Source organism: Nannobrachium achirus (assembly GCF_963921795.1).
Source record: "Nannobrachium achirus genome assembly, chromosome: 6".
In the NCBI taxonomy this organism is placed as follows: domain Eukaryota; kingdom Metazoa; phylum Chordata; class Actinopteri; order Myctophiformes; family Myctophidae; genus Nannobrachium; species Nannobrachium achirus.
The window spans coordinates 66,432,332-66,453,340 of NC_137815.1; the positions used below are offsets into that span (position 1 = coordinate 66,432,332).

General features: G+C 43.2%; 1 protein-coding gene across 1 annotated transcript in view; it reads left to right on the forward strand.

Moving 5' to 3' along the window:
* Positions 1 to 21,009, forward strand: part of LOC308287454 (metabotropic glutamate receptor 7-like) — a gene marked incomplete at both ends in the record, with an annotated part of 249,076 nt that overhangs the window by 69,101 nt on the left and 158,966 nt on the right. The window contains 2 exons of the mRNA XM_080728627.1: positions 8,131 to 8,266; positions 11,819 to 11,973. Of these exons, the coding sequence (XP_080584753.1) occupies positions 8,131 to 8,266; positions 11,819 to 11,973 (291 nt within the window). The remainder of the gene's footprint in view (positions 1 to 8,130; positions 8,267 to 11,818; positions 11,974 to 21,009) is intronic.

Below are 21,009 nucleotides of genomic sequence, written 5' to 3' on the forward strand. Positions count from 1 at the left end.
ATAACATCATAGTTCTAGTGCTTGGTGTGAACAACATAACATCATAGTTCTAGTGTTTGGTGTGAACAACATAACATCATAGTTCTAGTGCTTGGTGTGAACAACATAACATCATAGTTCTAGTGTTTGGTGTGAACAACATAACATCATAGTTCTAGTGTTTGGTGTGAACAACATAACATCATAGTTCTAGTGCTTGGTGTGAACAGACCATAACATCATAGTTCTAGTGCTTGGTGTGAACAACATAACATCATAGTTCTAGTGTTTGGTGTGAACAACATAACATCATAGTTCTAGTGTTTGGTGTGAACAACATAACATCATAGTTCTAGTGCTTGGTGTGAACAACATAACATCATAGTTCTAGTGTTTGGTGTGAACAACATAACATCATAGTTCTAGTGTTTGGTGTGAACAACATAACATCATAGTTCTAGTGCTTGGTGTGAACAACATAACATCATAGTTCTAGTGTTTGGTGTGAACAACATAACATCATAGTTCTAGTGCTTGGTGTGAACAACATAACATCATAGTTCTAGTGTTTGGTGTGAACAACATAACATCATAGTTCTAGTGTTTGGTGTGAACAACATAACATCATAGTTCTAGTGCTTGGTGTGAACAACATAACATCATAGTTCTAGTGCTTGGTGTGAACAACATAACATCATAGTTCTAGTGTTTGGTGTGAACAACATAACATCATAGTTCTAGTGCTTGGTGTGAACAACATAACATCATAGTTCTAGTGCTTAGTGTGAACAACATAACATCATAGTTCTAGTGCTTGGTGTGAACAACATAACATCATAGTTCTAGTGCTTGGTGTGAACAACATAACATCATAGTTCTAGTGCTTGGTGTGAACAACATAACATCATAGTTCTAGTGCTTAGTGTGAACAACATAACATCATAGTTCTAGTGCTTGGTGTGAACAACATAACATCATAGTTCTAGTGCTTGGTGTGAACAACATAACATCATAGTTCTAGTGCTTAGTGTGAACAACATAACATCATAGTTCTAGTGCTTGGTGTGAACAACATAACATCATAGTTCTAGTGCTTGGTGTGAACAACATAACATCATAGTTCTAGTGCTTGGTGAGAACAGACCATAACATCATAGTTCTAGTGCTTGGTGTGAACAACATAACATCATAGTTCTAGTGCTTGGTGTGAACAACATAACATCATAGTTCTAGTGCTTGGTGTGAACAACATAACATCATAGTTCTAGTGCTTGGTGTGAACAACATAACATCATAGTTCTAGTGCTTGGTGTGAACAACATAACATCATAGTTCTAGTGCTTGGTGAGAACAGACCATAACATCATAGTTCTAGAGCTTGGTGTGAACAACATAACATCATAGTTCTAGTGCTTGGTGTGAACAACATAACATCATAGTTCTAGTGCTTGGTGTGAACAACATAACATCATAGTTCTAGTGCTTGGTGTGAACAACATAACATCATAGTTCTAGTGCTTAGTGTGAACAACATAACATCATAGTTCTAGTGCTTTGTGTGAACAGACCATAACATCATAGTTCTAGTGCTTGGTGTGAACAGACCATAACATCATAGTTCTAGTGCTTGGTGTGAACAACCCTTTTCTCAGGCATTGAATTAGAGCTACAACTTCAAGGTTTAACGAAAACATTTTGATCCAGACACGTCTGCCGATCGATGCTGCTCGGTATTTCTCATTTGTTCTCCTCCTCTTGCAATTTGTTGTCTTTGTCCTTCCTTCTCAAAATGCCCAGCCAGCCTCTTTGCCTTGCAGCATCTATCTATCTATCTATCTATCTATCTATCTATCTATCTATCTATCTATCTATCTATCTATCTATCTACGGCATTGGTCTTCAACAGGGGGTCCGGGACCCCCAGGGGGTCCTCTGAATCTTTGTGTGATAAAAGCTTTTTTTTTTTCCCTTTTTTATATTAACCACTTGAACCCTAGCGTCCATATTCTGAGAACTCTAGCCAAAAATAGCAGATCGACAAGCTGCGAGGCGTTGTGAGCTTGTAGATCGGCTACTTTTGGCAAAGAGCTTTGGTGTAGAGGGGAAAAAGAGCAGACTAAGTACAGAGTGAAAGGTCAAGTTTATTAAGAATTGACGGTTCAAGTGGTTAAATATCTGAAAACACAAATTGACATGAATCCAAAATACAATGATGACCGTAGTGTCAAACAATGAAATGATCTATCTATCGTGTTGTGAATATGCATGTTTATAGAGGCTCTTTGTTTACAGTATGAATCTCCAGTTCGCCACACTGTCAGGCTTATCTCATTCATTTGTTTTGTCCGTTAATGCTCAAATGGAAAAAAGTAACCTTGTTGCTTTTACTGGCGACAATGAGAACCAGACCTTTTGCAATTTCGGTCCCATTTCTCAGCTGAGGAAATCACACTTATCTTGTGATGGGTAAAAAAATGATTTAGACTATTTCACAAGCACTGCAAAACAGAAGATAAAATGCTACGGTATATTGTGTACAGACATGATGAAAAATAATTTCCCGAGGCTTAATGGCCCTTTTAACGGCTTAACAATACCTTATTGTTCCATTATTCTGGTGCTGATATGATTTATTGTGTTTTGGGGTGTTATTGTTGTTTGCTTGGTCTGCTGGCTGGCTCGCCCAATAGATGCTCATGATTTGATCTGTACGGCGGTACTGTTCTATCAAAGTGCCCGTGTCGCCCCTGGCTGCTGAGTCTGTCCGTGTCAGTCCATGATGATATACAGGGGCGTCATAAGGGGCCAAATACCTTGGCCAAATACATATCATTTCGGGGGTCCTTCACATGAAAAAGTTTGAGCACCACTGACATAGAAACATAGGTTTTTCAAAAAACCTTAGAATGATTTGAAATATTCAAAGACTTGCACACATTTTCACGATTTTTTTCAAAAAGAGCAGATCTACAATCTCGCAGAGCTCTGTGAGCTTGTAGATCTGCTATTTTTCAATAGTTAAAGCACAAAATATGAGTGAATCCTTGTACCCAGGGTCCAGAATTTGGTGCGACACCCCTGCCCGTGTCCCCCCTGGCTGTTGAGTCTGTCCGTGTAGTGGATGATCATAGCTAGATGTGGCTTTCTGTTTCAGCTGCCTGTCCGATCCATCACGATGGCAATCATTATCACACTCCCTGCAGACAAAGACGTTCTACACCTGTTAGTGTGCTGAGACCGTTTCTGTGCCGTGGCGTCGTCATAGCACTGCTTCAACTTTGCACCGTAGGTTGAGGCAGACTTGTGAGCACACCACTGGCTTAAGCACAGGGACGTGCAGAGAATGTTAGAGAGGCAGGGGCTGAAATTTCTAAAAGGGCCTTTTGGTGGAAACATCAAAAATAGCGGACCTCCAAGCCCACAACGCGTTGCGCTGCAACGCGTTGTGAACTTGGAGGTCGGCTATTTTCGGTGCTTGATACCACACTGAACTAAGCATAATCAAGTGAATACTGGAGATGTGGCGTAACGGCATGGATTTCTACACAGAGGGCAATTCTTTCAACATAAGATGCTGCACTCAAGTTCAGGATAGTTTGGATAAGGCAATTCTCCTGAATGCTGCCTTCAGCTATGGCATGGCATTTACTCGCGGAGCGAGTGTGTTTGTGTCTCCACTGCGGCGCGATCCCCGCTGATCCAAGCAAGAAAGCCAGCGGCAACCGCCCTGCGTCTGGCATAGGGCTTTATACATGTGTAATTTCGGTTGACTGGAACTCAACTGAAAAGGTCTGCCATGGATCACACTTTTCCTAATCCGAATTATGACCTACAGCGTGTGGCCTGTCACTCACCCTCACTCGCCCCCACCTGTCGTTATACCATTACCGCTGATCCCGGCAAAGCAATTACGACAGGGGTCTTCAACAGGGGGTCCGGGACCCCTAGGGGGTCCCCAGAGTTACAGGGAGTCCTCCAAATCTTTGAGTGATAGAAATGTTTTTTTTTCCTTTTTTATATGAACCACTTGAACCCTAGTGTCCATATTCTGAGAACCAAAAATAGCAGATCTACAAGCTCACAACGCCTTGCAGGCTATTTTCGGCAAAGAGGTTTGGTGTAGAGGGGAAAAAGAGCACACTAAGTACAGAGTGAAAGCTCAAGTGGTTAAATATCTGAAAACACAAATTGACATGAAGACAAAACACACTGATAATAGTGCTGTCAAACAATGAAACTACTGTATATGATATCTATGGGTTGTGGGGGTCCCTGCTTCATCTCTCTCTCTCAACTAAGGGGTCCTTGGCCTGAAAACTTTGAAGACCCGTTGAATTACGACATTCGGCAGCAGTGCAGCACAGCGACACAGAACACTTGAGATGTTAAATAAGTAGCAGAGAGAAATATCGTTTTACACTGTTAGATGATGTGGATTTCCTGGGGTGGATGACAAGAGGCAAATCATGGTGTGTGAAGGAACGTGTTCACAGTGGTGCACGAGTCATGATTTATTGAAAGCTGGAGTATTTGTGCTCCCGCTGATAGCGCTATAATAAATGCCCTCCTCGTATCGACATCCTGTCAAATCAGTCACTTGGTGACCGTTAACGAGATTGTCTCCGTCCGCGTGGGGCAGTAAATATAACCATGTGGTTTTACTGTTCCAGAGCAGTGCTTATCTGGCGAAGGCAGTGGTTCTCAACCTGTGGGTCGGGACCCACAGGTTGTGTAGAGCAGATCTGAATTATGTTGGCTCTCCATTATTATTTCTTCTAGAAGCTTGGGCTCCATGGAGAAAATATTAAAGTTTTCATCCCAAACTAAATGTTTTGAGTCCCACTGCTTCTGTGCATCACAAGACTTGTAACTTGCAAAGTAAGAAGTTGGTAATGGTTGTAACCCAGACTGTGACGGATTATAGAAAGTCATTCAGTCATTCTTTAACAAATGAATGCAGTTATACGGTACTGTACTGTAGGGGGAAAAGTACAATATATTACTGTGTAGGAGGAAACTAAGACAAAATCCACCAGAACCTCCAGCACCGCTGCCTTGATTAATGGAATGTGACAACAAATTTAAGCTCCATATGCAGATTAGTTTAACCTTTCTACTCTGAAATTGAGTCCTCAAGGGTGGTTTTGTGGAATGCACGTCATCAACTATCACTGGTGTCCAAACACTCGGTGAAACAGAGGTGAGAAGATCCAGTTTCTTAAAAGATGTTGGATAACTACAGACTATTATTTACACCGAAACACTACCTGTGTTCAGTCATGCACTGCCTTATAGAATCAGTGATAAGCTTAACATTTAAATACAAATGGATTGTGTATAGACTGTACATACAGTATATTCATCCAGTTGATTGTTTGATTGATTGGTTGAAGAATTTATTAGACGTTGGCATAGGAAAAGGTACAGTTTCATGGCAGTACAGTTCACTGGTACAAGGTCAACTAAAGGATACGCCCAAGAAAGGCCATGGCTTATTTCAATTGAGATCCTGTTTTTAACCCATATAACATTGAATTGACAGACAGATATGTTTTCATTTACCAGTTGTGAGTAGCTGCCTCCTCTAAGTGGCTTTTCAGTGCTGTTTTAAAGGAAGGTAGGGATTTACACTCCTTTATGGCCTTCTGTAGGGCGTCTGTTGACATACTGGACTTATTCATATTCACTGTTCATAGACTGTACACTAGTAAGACGCCTCAGGGTGACAAGCGACCATGTCTTGGCCGTCTGGCCAGTGTCTGGCAAGTGATGTACAGTATATCAGACCAGTTACCCATACAGTATATGGAGACCCCTGGTACCCATATATGGAGATCCATGTACTGTATATGGAGTTATGCTGTGAGAGCCCAAACATGCTTTTACTCATTTGTTATGTGAAAATCCTATGACGTCTATCACATCTGACATCATACATACAATCCCTTTTATGCCCGTACATGGAGATCCCTGTCTGAACCAGCCACACAGATATGGGCTGTCTTCCTCCATATATGAGTATTCCCATATGAATTCCTGTTGGATATGGGCTTAATATTGATGACATCAGGGATCTCCATGTATGGGCATAAAAGAGATTCTGTTAGATTGGTTCCCATGACATCACAACATACAATCCCTTTATGCCCATATATGGAGAACCCTGTCTGAACCAGCCACACAGATATGGGCTTTCTTCCTCCATATATGGGCATTCCCATATGAAGTCCTGATGTCACAGTGATGTGTCAGGGGAACCACAGTGTCAGGCGTTATAGACAGAGAGACGGAGAAGCTGGGACCGTTCACATACTAAACTGCCAATAAGCCATTCATATATTCATTGTTAATAGACTGAACTGAATGTATCCATTCATTGTACATTCCTATACTGTATAAATAATAGAAGCAGTCAGGCAGAGAGCAGACAGAGTGAGGATGTGGTTGACATGGTAACATCGTGCCACGACAGTGACTTGCACTAAGCTGAATGGTATGAAATGAATAAATTAGCAGTGGGCGAGAATGATCTGTTAAACAAGAAATCTAATGTATTTTTAGTCTTTGTGTCACCAGAGTCTGCTGGTCAAGATGTCATTTCTAAACAGCCCGGTTTCAGCAATCTGTTCAAATGTGCTTTCAATTATGACAGGGGTCATCAATATGGGGTCCGGGACCCCTAGGGGATCCTCAGGGGGTCCTCCAAAACTCTTTGTGATAGAAGCATTTTTCTCTCCTTTTTATATTAACCACTTGAACCCTAGTGTCCATATTCTGAGAACTGTAGCCAAAAATAGCAGATCTACAAGCTCACAATGCCTCGTGCTGCGAGGCGTTGTGAGCTTGTAGATCAGCTATTTTCGGCAAAGAGCTTTGGGGTAGAGGGGAAAAAGAGCAGACTAAGTACAGAGTGAAAGGTAGTTTATTAAGTATTGACAGTTCAAGTGGTTAAATACAGTATCTGAAAACAAATTGACATGAATCCAAAATACACTGATAATTGTGCTGTCAAACGATGAAACTATGGAATCTATGAGAAGGTTGTGGGACCCCTGAATTATGATATACAACCGTCATATAGAGAGGCAAATGTCCAAACTGGGTATTTTCTTGCAACATAGTTTTAGTACTCGTAAACCCATCTATATTCTGTTTCTATACGGTCTCACATGCAGTGCGGGAGTTAGCATGCTTATGGGTTAGGATCCCTGTGGTGATTAAAAGTGCCAGTATCTGTCATTCTGAGATGAGATGAAGAGAGATTTTACTGGGTTCAAGCTGGGAAAATCTTATTAAGAGCTCTGGCACACTGTGCGAGCACTATTTCATTCATCAAAAACACATTCTTTTGTGTCTTATATAAGACCTGTTCAATTGTGCATCAATGGAACAGTGTACTGTACATGTTTCAATTGTGTATCAGTGGAACAGAATGGTATGCACTGAACTAAGTGCTGGGTAATAATGGGGCAAAATAATTTGGAGGCTGTTGAGTGACATTAGCTCTCTGCAGCGTTCTACTCTACGTCACCTGCATGCATAGACGTGGGAGTTGGCAAGAAATGTCAGGCAATTTGGAGATTAATGCAACAATCTCTCTCCTGTGTACCTCATAAAGAGGCTTTCCTAGGTTTCGTCACTGTCTGGCCAAAACCTCTTAACTCAATTTTTGAGGTTTTTGATTTTTTTGGCATAAATCAGGGATATTGAACACCCTTTACAACTGAGTGTTGGTTAAAATAATATTGAACCGATTGAAAGTAGTAAAAAGTGCTTAAAACCTCCTAACTCCACACTTTCTGCCAAACCAGCCTTACGCCACCCGATTTGCCCTCTCTTTGTTTCATAAATATGTGCTATTGAACACCCTTTACGTCTGTGTGTTGGTTAAAATAATATTGAACCAATGAAAAGTAGTAAAAAGCCCATCGGTCAAAACCTCCTAACTCCACTTGAGCTAATCTTCCCGAAAACAAACATTTTGGAGTTAGGAGGTTTCGGCCCGAGAGCAGAGATATGTACTTTCTCAAATGTAGCAAGCTTTACTGCACAATCTCTCGTATGCACTCTTACAGGACTCTTTACGACTGCTCTCACATTTTAACAGTAGATGTCACTGAGGTGTAACTGTTGCTTTTCCTGTTCCTCCAGGTGGGATCTGCATCGCCCAGTCACTGAAGCTCCCTCACGAACACAAAACCTCTGACTTCGACAAAATCATCCGTCTGCTCCTGGACACGCGCTACGCCAGGGGGGTCATCCTCTTTGCCTCTGATGAGGATATCAGGTATGTGATTTTCCTACATCCAAAGCAGGGCTGGGCAACTTTAGCCCCTTTTCCACTGCAAGGTGGAACCAGAACTTTCAGGAACATTAACCTATTTTTTTGGTTCTGGTTTTGTTTCCATTGCGTACGCCCCGGTTCCAGACAAGGTTCCTGGAACCTTTTTAAGGTCCTGCTCCTGAGGTAGAACTAATCTTTAGTTCTGGGAACCTATGGGAGGGGCCAGCAGCGCTGCTGGTCTTTTTTTGGGACCTTCCCGGTTAGTTCTGGTTATATGGAAACGTAAGCAGAACTTGGTCCCGGAACTTCACAGGTTCTTGAAAGTTCTGGTTCTAGTTCTGGGTTGGCCCAACAGTGGAAATGGGGTTTTTGATGATAGAGAGGGCCTCTATATTTCCACGCCTATTCCAGAGGGCCACATTGCATTGCTGTCAGGCAGAAACCATCTCCTTATTCTAACTTTTTTTTTCATAAATTCATGTCTTCATCAAATTCTACTTCATCATTCTATTATTTCACACAAAAGTAGCAAACATAGCCGACCTACAAGCTCAAAGTGTCCCGTGTCGCACCATGTTTTGAGCTTGTAGATCGCCTATTTCTTAATTGGAATCCTGTATAGAGGGTATGCGCGTGACATCACTGTTGCTGGAAGTTATGTGGGAACGCCTACTGAGTGGCAAAAAACTCATTTCTGCCATTGACAGCCCATACATCAAAACAGAAAAGTCCTATCTGATTGTATTAAATAAAGTTAACTCACCAACATTGCTGCTGTACTGAAAGCTTGAATTATCCTCTTTCTATCTGCAAAGTTTTTTGTTTCATAAAAAGCCACCATAGGCATGTTATGAGCTACTTTCTGTCAAGACATTCTGTGCAGGTTTTTATTTTTGCAAGTGTCAGAGTTTGGAAGCAGTCGTTTTCAACAACACAACATCCTGATGCCTCCTGCATTATGTGCAAATTAGAAACAGGTGGTATGCAGGGCCGTTGAGTGATTTGCAACGAGCACTTCCAAACTCCAATGCTCCATGCTGCTCAATGTTTTGCCACTCAGTCTAGATTAGGGGGGCGGGTCCCAGTGGACGTGCATACCCTCTATGGCTATTTTTCCAGATTTATCTTTTTTTATCTCAGCAAAGGTGACTGAGCAAACTGAGCAATTGCTCAGTAGAAAGGGCTTATATAATATCCATTCCAAGTTGTTTTAGCCTTTGCTCATGAGGTTGAACTTTATAAATTAACATCTTATTATTCTCAATACACGCTATTACTTATAACATGCTGTGGAGTCATCAGTGAGGTTCTTGCTTGCCAAAAGTAAACTGATCTACAAGTTCTCAAGGCGATGCGTGGTGACGTGTTGTCAGCTTGTAGATCTGTCCATTTAGAAGCGTCAGTAATCTTAGACCATAAAAGTCATCACATTAGAGTTCCCAGTTACCTTTTATGGTGTTAACAGTTTGCCAGCCGAAATAGAATGGTTGTTGGTAGATTAGCCGTGAAATTTCTATTATTGTATTGTGATCTGAGACATAATATTATGTTTATAAACATGAGCCCGCCACCACTCCTTCTTGGACCGCACCGTTGTTTTTTCTTTTTTTCCCCCCCCAGGTCATTAGCTCACCGTGATTATCTGGATCTCCGTTGGGATAGAGTGGTAGTTTTGGCCGAGCATCGATCTCCCTGTGCGTTTCGCGTGCGCGATCCGTGCGCATAATAATCCAAGCATATAATCCAAGAATGACTGAACAGTCGATGTGACCATTTTGGCTAGCTTAGCCCTTAGCACTCCAGCTATGCTAATGTTATCCTCCAAACAGTAAACGGACGGCAGCCAAGGAAGTATGAAGAAGGAAAGGCCATGACGTCACCTCTGCTTCATGTCAGAGCAGCCATGCGCTATCGATGGACGCGTGGTGACTAGGGAAGGTTAGACGATCGCCGATTTTCGGATAAAAATCATTTATTTCGTTTTTAATTACAAAGTACGGTAAAAGACGGCGCGGCTGAGACACCCTTGCTCAGATGTCCGGTATATTCCGGTTTTAACACTTAAGTTGCTATGATTTTTTCTCTTCAATGTCCCACGTTGCCATGGTTACCATAGACTTCCATGTAATTGCGCAATTGTGTAAAAAGTGCATGCCCATGCCTAGATGATGCACCACGTGTGTGCACACTGTTCACAGCTTTCAAACAAAAAAAATCCGCTTGGAAATCCGTTCAGGCATTCATGATTTATCAGCCATTATGTTTTCTTCAGATGTAAACAAACATGGCTGCCATGTTTGAAAGAATGGGTTGGTATGGGGGTTAAACATGCAATTTCGCGATCGCGATCATGCCTAATACATTTCTGGAGGTCCAAAAAATGTTTTTGAAAAAAAGTTTTTCTCTTTTTTTCAAAAACGGCCCAAACTCGGAAAACTCGGGGTTGGCACAGCGGTAGTACCTTTTCAAACTCGGGAAACTCGGGGTTGGCACCAGATGTGTTAATATTAAGGGGCTCCCCGTGGCTTGGAAAGGGTTAAAATGATGTTCTACACCAGTTGTTCTCAACCTGTGGGTCGGGAACCCCAAGGGGGGTTCCCAAATGATTTTGGAGGGTCCTCAGATGATTAATAACTTAATAATGTGCAACATTGTTTTCTCACTCAACAGTAAACAAATCAACATAAAATGTAAGTGTATAGAGGGTATCCGCACATTTCTAAAGTGACAAGTCCCACATTAAAATATGATTATTTCGGGGGACACGCCTGAAAAGGCGTGTAGGTAAAGGAGATTGATATTCACCATATTGTTCAAGGCCTGTATATTTTAAAGCTTACAGTGTTTAGAGGCAGATAGGTCGTAACTGCGTATTACAAGAGTTACTTACAGGTACAATATGATGTGGGAGGGTTTTACATTAGCTATAAAATTTATGTGATAGGAGGTGCTTGTGCCCCACATTGTCAGGGCAACGCACGCACGCACACACGCACGCACTCACGCACGCACACACACACACGCACGCATGCACGCACGCACGCACACTCTCAAAATGTTTAATGGCAATTGGACACTGTGTTCATGATGTGAGGCATTTTGTTCAAACCAGGCCACTCCTGCAAACTTTGGAAACCAATCTTAGCCAATCAGGATGGAATATAAGAAAAATCTTCCTCCTAGCTGGTAACATTATAAATGGCAGATGTTCGCGCTGATCGGACAAAGCAAAACTGTAAAGACTCACTCATGTGTGCTGTCTTGTTAGTGTGGTTGCTATAGGCAACAGACTATTGTTCTCCGTTCGAGAATTCTTTAATGCACAATGGCATCGTTTCAGTGATTGTTTACTCTTAAAAAATGTATCCCACGATTTTGTAACCAATTTTTCCACCCAGTGTCAATTGTCTAATGTAATCCTGGGCTCTACAATCCCTCTGCCAACCTGGGGAGAGCAACGGACCGACCTCATGCTTCCTTCTATGCATGAGGAGTCCAAGCCGCTAACCCTCAGTGCTTGTTAATGACTAAAATGTTGTATTTATTTGTTTTCAGGGGCCTCCTGAATGCTAGTAAGCGAGCGGACCAGGTGGGTCATTTCCTGTGGATCGGCTCAGACAGTTGGGGGGCCAAGAACAGCCCTATCCACCAGCTGGAAGATGCTGCTGTAGGAGCTGTCACCATATTGCCAAAGAGAACCACCATTAGTGGTAAGTTTTCTTTGTTATTGTTATTACTAGAATTACTTTATGCTCATATATGGAGATATCTGTATCTGTCTGTCTGCATCCATTTCATGCCCATATATGGAGATCTCTGTATCTGTTTGTCTGTGTCCCTTTATGCCCATTATGGAGATCTCTGTATCTGTCTGTGCCTCCGACTGTGTTGCAGACACAGTGCTGGTTCCCCCTTTAATGCAAACCCCATTATACCTGTTGTCATAGGACCCGTTTTGACCATCTGTTTACCTGTGTCCATTTATGCCCATTTATGGAGATATCTGTATCGGTCTTTTTGCATCCATTTTATGCCCATATATGGAGATCTTTGACCATCTGCTTGCCTGTGTCCATTTATGCTCATATATGGAGATATCCGTATCTGTCTGTCTGCATCCATTTTATGCCCATAAATGGAGATCTATGCAGACACAGTGCCGGTTCCGGAAAACCCTGATGTCAGACATCATAATCCGAACCTTTCGTGCTGGTTCCAGAAAATCGCGTATCGTATCGGATCGAGGCCAGGCACTGCACTACCTGCTGCGGCGGGGAACGCACGTGCCGAATTTTAAATAGGGAATGAATGCCCCACCCTTTAATGCAAACCCCATTATACCTGTTGTCATAAGAGCCGTTTTGATCATATGTTTGCCTGTGTCCTTTTATGCCCATATAGGAACATCAGAATACGTAACCATGGCATTTTTTGTTGACTCATGTGACGTACGTGATCTCAGATGTGATGTCACAATGAGTCAGCGCTTGCGCCGATTTCCTCCGGAACAGCCTGATGTCAACAATCAGCTCCGCATAAGGAGATTCCGAACGTTTTGCGCCGGTTTCGGAAAACCGCGAGTCGGGTCGAGGCACTGCACGCCGCGCGGCGGCGGGGAATGCGCGTGCCGAATCTGAAGCCGGTGGGACGAACGGTTCTCGAGATACGCGGATTACAAACAGACAGACACGCAGACAGACAGAGATTTGTCACATTTATAGATAGATAATGTTGCTAGTGTCATTTCTCCTTGCCTGCCTGTCTGTGTGCCAGCACCATTGAGTGAGCGCATGGTCGTGGAGAGACTCCCCAGACAGCAGCGCAGTGGGAGCAGAGGAGAAGTGCAGTCAAGGAATTTGCCAGCTTATTTATTACTAATATATGAGCGGATAAATGGGTCATAATATTGATTCCTTTCCCATCTACAGCTGCTCCTGTCCGTAGGCTAGAGTTGGTTTGTTCACCGCAACAAGCAGGCACACACACTGATGACATGACAGTGACAGCAGCATTACAGTATATCTGAATTGTTACCCATGGCATCACAACTAGAATGCATTGTCTCCATCCCGTTTTATGTGCATGGTGTGGCAGAGCCATTAGACGGCCACTGACGAAGGCTGGATAGCAGAAACGTCTGTCCCTTAAGACAGGAAAACACTGCAAAGTATTGAAGTCATCGGATCCTTAAAGTATTTCACACTACAAGTGTGTCTTTCTTGAAATCGGCTGTCATAATATCGTTGTGGTTTCCACACATAGTAGTCTCTACACATTGATTCTATGGTGGCGTATGTCTTTATTATTTAGTCTACATAATTTCTTTACTTCTTCCATTCAAAATGTCCGACAAATGTTGGCTGATCAAGTGAGAGGATATTTACACTATACCCTTTGTTCTGTTTGACTGTGAGTAACAGTATGTCGAAATGTCAGTCACTGTGGTTAAATAAAAACAACGTGAAGACCGTCACCTAATTACCGTCAGGTCGCATATGTTGTCTGCAAAAAACAACCTCATGGTGGCGCTAGAAGAGGGGCATGTGAGAAATGAGGGGCGGAGGTTGCGGTTTGCCAGCCAAGGAGTGTGTTTGCAAAGTTTGGCATGGATAGGGGCAACGGTCCCGGAGATAAGAGTCTGCAAAAAGCAACCTCATGGTGGCGCTAGAAGAGGGGAATGTGAGAAATGAGGGGCGGAGGTTGCGGTTTGCCAGCCAAGGTGTGTGTGCAAAGTTTGGCATGGATAGGGGCAACGGTCCTGGAGATAAGAGTAGGGCCAAAAGTGTGACCTGATATAAATAACAAGGCATGCTCTGCTCGCACACAAGTAGGCCATACATGGCCACATGGCCACAAGTGCACGAGGCGCAAGTTGGCACCTCGACAGAGCGCAGTCTAGTTTTTGTCTATTTGGAAGTGCCCAGGTGAATTAGTTTTTAACTTGGCATCACAAATACTTGTGGTGTTGTGAAACCTACATGCCTGAGCCACCAGCATGAGCCTTATGCCTGCTATTGAAGCCATTGTCACGGCAATCATTCATTGTGAGGCATCCAAGTGGGGCAGAGAAATAACCACAGCACCACCTCACCTCCACGCCACTATAGGCCTATCGTCACTGTCGGGCAGAAAAACTTGTATATCCAACTTTCGTATGTTTCTTCGTAAAGTAGAGCCCTGGCTGCTTCATCATACGAGACTGTCGCATAGAAACTAGTGAAAATAGCAGATCTACGCTTGTAGATCGGCTATTTTCACTATAGAGGTTGACATTATCGCCGTGACAGCCCATAGATTCAAACAGGAAAGTCCTATCTGATTGCATTAAACGGCGTTAAATGACATTAGACTCACCTTGCCACTAGATTTGCCATTCACTTTACCCTGCAAGCACGCTCAGGACCTGGACCAATCAGTGAGGTCTCGATTGGGGCCAGATCACAGCCCATATGGGGATGATCTTGACGTCATTACCAGGACGTCATATGGACTTTTTTGTTTGACAGGATTTATGTTGGTTGAAATCAGGTGATAATCTAGGCCAGATAAATATCATAGCTAGTTAGATATGTCCCAGAATATAACCTTATTACAAACAATAACAATAATCCTATAGTCCAGATATGACGTCCTGGTAATGACGTCAAGATCATCCCCATATGGGCTGTGATCTGGCCCCAATCGAGACGTCACTGATTGCTCCAGGTCCTGCCTGACATGCTTGCTGGGTATACATGTGCATATCCTCTATTTTAAATATATATTTTTAAATGATGAATTCAAAACAGAACAGTTTTGGACATACAAGGTTTCCACCCGACAACAAAGACATCCCAGCAGTGGGGGCCTCAGGCTCAGCCTGGGTGCTCCAACCAACATAATTGTCAGTGTTCACAGGTGGGTGAGTCAGCAGGGGGATTACTATATATACTGGTAGGTCAGGCTGCCTGCTCAGCTGGGCCCGGGAGAGGACCTGGAAAGATAGCGTGACCCTCCATGCACATCACAGCCTCCCAGTGACACTCCTCACTGTCAGGTGAAAATATATCGCTGTTATGTGGTTGTATTCACCGTCCCCTGCTTTTCACACCAGCAGGGACTTTTTCTTTCTTTGTCGTGTAGCTGTCTGGTCATGCCATGCCTATACAGGTTTATAGCTGCTGCTTGTGGCCGTTGCTGTCCGTCTGATACAGGCATGTGCACACATAGACACCCAAGGGGGCTTGAGCCCCTGCCCTTTTACCCATCTGTAAAAAAAGTGCCCTCTCAAGACCATGAATGCAGTTTTTACTATGGTGAAAGAAATGCAAATGCCCTCTTTCCATGCCATACCTGAAGGCGGCATTCAAGAGAATTGCCTTATTTTAACCAAAATGCCCTTTTAGAAATGTCAGCCCCTGCATCTCTAAAATTCTCTGCACGTCCCTGGTCTGATACCATTCAAACCAGAACAGTGATTCACTTGACGGAAAAATGGAGCTTCCCTTAGATTAAGTGTCCTTGTGTTTCCCCTATTATTGATGACAAAACAGAAACCACGTTGATGGCTCTTCCTCCATCCTGTGATTAATATCAACGAAGTCAAAACGTTGTGTAGCGGCAGAACGTCACCTTGTCGTCAGTCACCTCTCTGCTGGATGTTATTACATCCTTTGTCTCTCTTTGTCTAGCCGTGCTTATTGACAATACATTTCTCCCAGTCGATTTGTCTTGTTATCGCTGCCGGTGTGAGCACACGGCGGAGGTTGGCAGTAAGCGAGGACAGCAGTATGCACAGGGGAAATGACAGTGACTAAACTGTGGAGAAAATGGAAATAAACAGACGGCTCAAAACAAAAACAAAAAAACACTCATTCATCACAAATTCAGACCTTTCCGTCTCTTCAGTTCAGACACTCAGTTCCTCGCGCCTGTATAGCGTTTGTGATAATATACAGTAATACAATACAAGGTCTGGCAGAGAGCTAGGCTCCCAAAATGGGAGATGGAACTTTTTGTCAGTAACCTTGGATGAGCTCTAAATTAGCCCAGGAAAGCCCACAGGTGGTACAGTAATAAATATCCTCCCCTTTGATGTGTGCCTCGATATGTCTCCTCCCTTGCACTTTTTTTCCCCTTCTTTGGCTAATGATTTATGGAAATGGATGTTTCCATGTCCGAAGGTGGTGGGAAGGAATACTAGGACAGTTTGTCAGAGAGAGAGAGAGAGAGAGAGAGAGAGAGAGAGAGAGAGAGAGAGAGAGAGAGAGAGAGAGAGAGAGAGAAATATAATTTTCTCAATTTGCATTAGATGTGACAGAGTATTCAGTGGGCCTGCTATGCCATTTCAACATGTGTCATTTCTCCTCAGACGTGTGTCGTTATTACTCCTTTGACAACTCTGACGACATATGGCTCGCTCTGTGTTTGATGCTTCGAATGAAAGGCAACGAGAGAGGACGAGGTAGTTATTTTACAGCAAGAAAAACGAAAGGGCAGAAACTTGGGTACAAGAAAGAAATAAAACTTCTTGGAATAGGCCGAAAGATACCCAGTGTGAGATTGGAATTTGATTGACAGACGTTGCGTTGGGCTTCACTTAATGCAGACAGCTTTGACAAGGTGAAAAGCACACAGGGAGAAAGAGGGATGCCCAGACTAGAGTGCTACTTGTTCCATACAGAGATATTGAATGATGAAGAGAAACAATGCAGTGAAGGGAAGATGCATAAAAGATGTGACAGAGATGGACAGAAGGAGGAACAGAGCGTTGACTTATACTATCCTAACATAGAAAGATTCAAAGTTGAGAGAAGGGCGACAGAGATAAAGGCCAAGTCTGAAAGAGAAGGAGAGAGACAGAAACAGAGAGAGAGATGCCTGAGGGGGTTTGTTCAGAGAGTGAGCTGCAGGGGTGTCGCACCAAATTCTGGGCCCTGGGTTCAAGGATTCACTCACATTTTGTGCTTTAACTATTGAAAAATAGCAGATCTACAAGCTTGCTGCGAGCTTGTAGATCTGCTATTTTTTTTTTAATCGTGAACATTTGTGCAAGTCTTTGAATCCTAAGGTTATAAGGTTTTTTTAAAAACCTGTTTCTATGTCAGTGGTGCTTAAACTTTTTCATGTGAAGGACCCCCAAAATGATATGTATTTGGCCACGAACCCCCATCTCAAAATATTTAGTTCCAGTGACCCCCCAGAAGCAAAACTTCAGTTACAAATGTTCGCTATAAAAATACATATATTCAAAGATTTCCACACATTTTCACGACTTTTAAAAAATAGCATATCTACAAGCTCGCAGCGCTGCACTCGGTGCCGCGCTGTGAGCTTGTATATCTGCTATTTTTCAATAGCTAAAGTATAAAATAATTAAGGCCCCCTACACCTGGGGCCCTAGTAACTCAGTCCCACTCCCCCCCCCCCCCTTGTGACACCCCTGGACGTCCTCCCTGTGGACCCCCGCTGTGTCTGTGGTGCAACCCCCCTGCTGCGATCTCAAAGTCAATTACCACTGCTCGTCCATAAATCTCTGCCACTTAACACTGAGCTGCCAGAGATACTCAACGTGTGAACACCTGCACCTCTGTGACAACACCGTTTGTCATGTCTGTCTGTCTTTCTGTCAGCTGTCTGTCTGTCTGTCTGTACCAGGCATAAATCAAGCACCATGTAAACGTCCAACCTCAAACTTGCCGTGTGTGTCCCATATGATCCAGGGGTGTCCAGTGGCAGTTCAAGAAGCAATTATTCGATCAGACCAGCGGGGGAAAAAATCACACCCTGTGTGAAGTGAGCAGTGCTATTTATTAGTTAATTTCGTTAAGCATCCCACGAAGCTTGGCCAATGTGGGATGGGGCAGACATACCGTACATACTGAAGTGTACGTTCAAACAGACAAAGCCAGATGTAGGAGCGGTTAGCAGGGGTGATCACTGCTTGCCTCCAGAGAATTGTTTTATTTTAATGTTTGTTTATTTTATTTTTATTTTGTTGCTGAGTGAGGTCAGCAGAGAAAGTAGCAGCTCGCTGGCTGGCGGATCGGCTGTGTCTAAAAAAATCATTACATTTTTACACTTTTACACTTTTTGTCTTGAAATAATGCTATCACTGGCCATGAACGTCACTCCACATCCGTCAGAGACTCAGTATTGTCTCTCTCCTTTGTGCTTGGAGCATTGAGCTGGTGCTTTTCCCATGTACACGTGTTAAGGTCCAGATAGGAACATGCAGATTTTAATCAGCCTCTGTTTAAAACATGACCTGTACCCGCCAAGATGGATGTCCTCCATGTGTTTGCCTTGGAAAACAGGAAAGGAGAGGGAGAGCTCTCTGGAAAAGAACACCTTCAATCTCTTCCCTTACACCTGATGAAAACCATTTGAAGAGTATTTTGAATGTACTGTATGTAAAATGTAAAACATCTTGTTGGCTATAGTATAAACCCAAGGCACACACACACACACACACACACGCGCGCGCACGGGAGCGTGTCATCATTTCGACATGGCATCTGTTCGCCGGCACATCCTTTCGACGCGGGTGAATGTTAACCTGGTGAAATGCTAACCTGCCGACGCTGGTGAATGCTAACCTGGTGAATGTTAACCACTATGCATAAACCTAACCCAAATCCTAATTCCTAACCCTAACCTGCAGTAAAACTATGCCTAAACCTAACCCTAAGAAGACCTAACCCTAACCCTAACCCTTAGTCGAAATTATGTGCCATCGAAAATGCACGCACGCACGCACGCACACACGCACGCACGCACGCACACGCGCACATGCACACAAACACACACACACGCGCACACACTTATACTTTCTACTGCTCTTGTTTCTCTTGGAGGAGCTCTAGAGATATGAGCAAAATACTGCATGCAAAAAAATATTGTAGAGTCCGTAGATAAGATATCTATCTACGGATGTGGTTGCTACAGAGATTGTTTTTGTTTGTTTTTTTCTTGTATTTTTTCTCAAATATGTCAGAGTTTGAAATTAATCTGTGCAGAGATTTCCAGCTAATTCACAGCCCAGTGATTTCCAAAGTGTGATTTGGCTGCAAACGCTACAAGCTGCCTCATAACATGCATAAATAAAATGGCAGAGTATCGGACATCAACACATTTAAGAGCCAAATTCCCTCCCGTCTGTTTTATCTGTTCATACAGACTGTGACTTAACGTCATTAGCGCCAGCTAATAGCAGATTGCTGAGGAGATGGGTTTGCCCCTAGAGAGTTGAATTTCATCCTCGACAAAAGACACATTTATTTAATTTAAAAATGTACTTTAGATTTCACAAGGGCATTTGAAGAAAGCATGGTACCCACCATTTCAGTAATCCTTTAGCTTTATTGGCACATCACAGATGTACATGGGTAAAACGTGTTTGAAATGATTTGTTGTACAAGCTTCCATCGTTTGCACGAAAGAGAGAAAAACATGTTAATACTAGAAAGATATATGCAATTGGAAATTGCAAGTGTGGTTGCCGTGATGTGAATTTCACAAATGTATTCCGTCTTACCATTTGAATTTAACCCATTCAAGTCAATGGGGAAAATTAAATCACTAATAAATTAATGGCCATAATATGGAGATCTCTTTGTCAGTCCTTTTATGCCCATTTATGGAGATCCTTGATATCATCATCATATTAAGCCCATATATGGACATACTGTCAGTCTCATAGTCTGGTTGCCCTGCAGGGGCAACCACACTAATAAGCAGTATAAGTCCTTTGTTGTCAGGCAGGGACGTGCAGAGAATGTTAGAGAGGCAGGGGCTGAAATGTCTAAAAGGGTGAAAATATTGAAAATAGCATACCTCCAACTGTGACGCTTTGTGAGCTTGGAGGTCAGCTATTTCCGATGCTTGATAGAGAAAGGGCAATTCTTTCAACTTAAGATGCTGCTTTCAAGTTCAGGAGAGTTTGGACGAGGCAATTCTCTTGAATGCTGCCTTCGGGTATGGCATGGAAAGAGGGCATTTGCGTTTCTTTCACCATAGTAAAAACTGCATTCATGTTCTGGAGAGGGCACTTTTTTACAAGCGGATAAAAGGGCAGGGGCTCAAGCACCCTTTGATGTCTATGTGTGCATGTGCCTGTTGTCAGGGCTCAGAGTGTTAGGCCACCTGAGAACTAGAAGCGTGTATTGAACTCAGTATCTTCCCTCCCTGCTCGCTCATTGCCAATTGTTTGCTGCCAGTACCTGTGTTTGCCTTCCGTCGTTCTGCTCCCTGTTCGGGTTTGTGCTTAGTGTTGCCCTGCGAGGGAACGCAGGAAAGCTGGAGAAGAGGGGGAAAGGAGGGGAACCCCCAAAGGGCGCCAACGAGTGGCGCTGGGCATAACACATTAACAGTCTGATGGTAGCCAGGTGGAATCTGTTCAGAATTCTGGTGGAAAGGCTCTTGATTCATTGGTATTGTTTACCTGGACGTGGTCATAGCCTGTAGCGGCATGAACAGATTGTGGCTTGGGTGGTGAGTGTCCTTGATGATCTGCTCAGCCTTGGCTACGCACTGCTTCTCGTGTGTTGCCTGGAGGGAAGGGAAGCTCACTTCCGACAATGTGCTCAACAGTGCTTTCAGGTTGAGAGTAGATATGGGACAATATGAAAATGTGAGACCAAAATAATTGCGATATACGATATCGCGATGATCAAAATATGCCTATAATGCCTCTTAACATGCCACTTTTATTAACCACTCAATCCCCTGCATCCATATTCTGGGGTGGAACTTTTGGCAAAAATTGC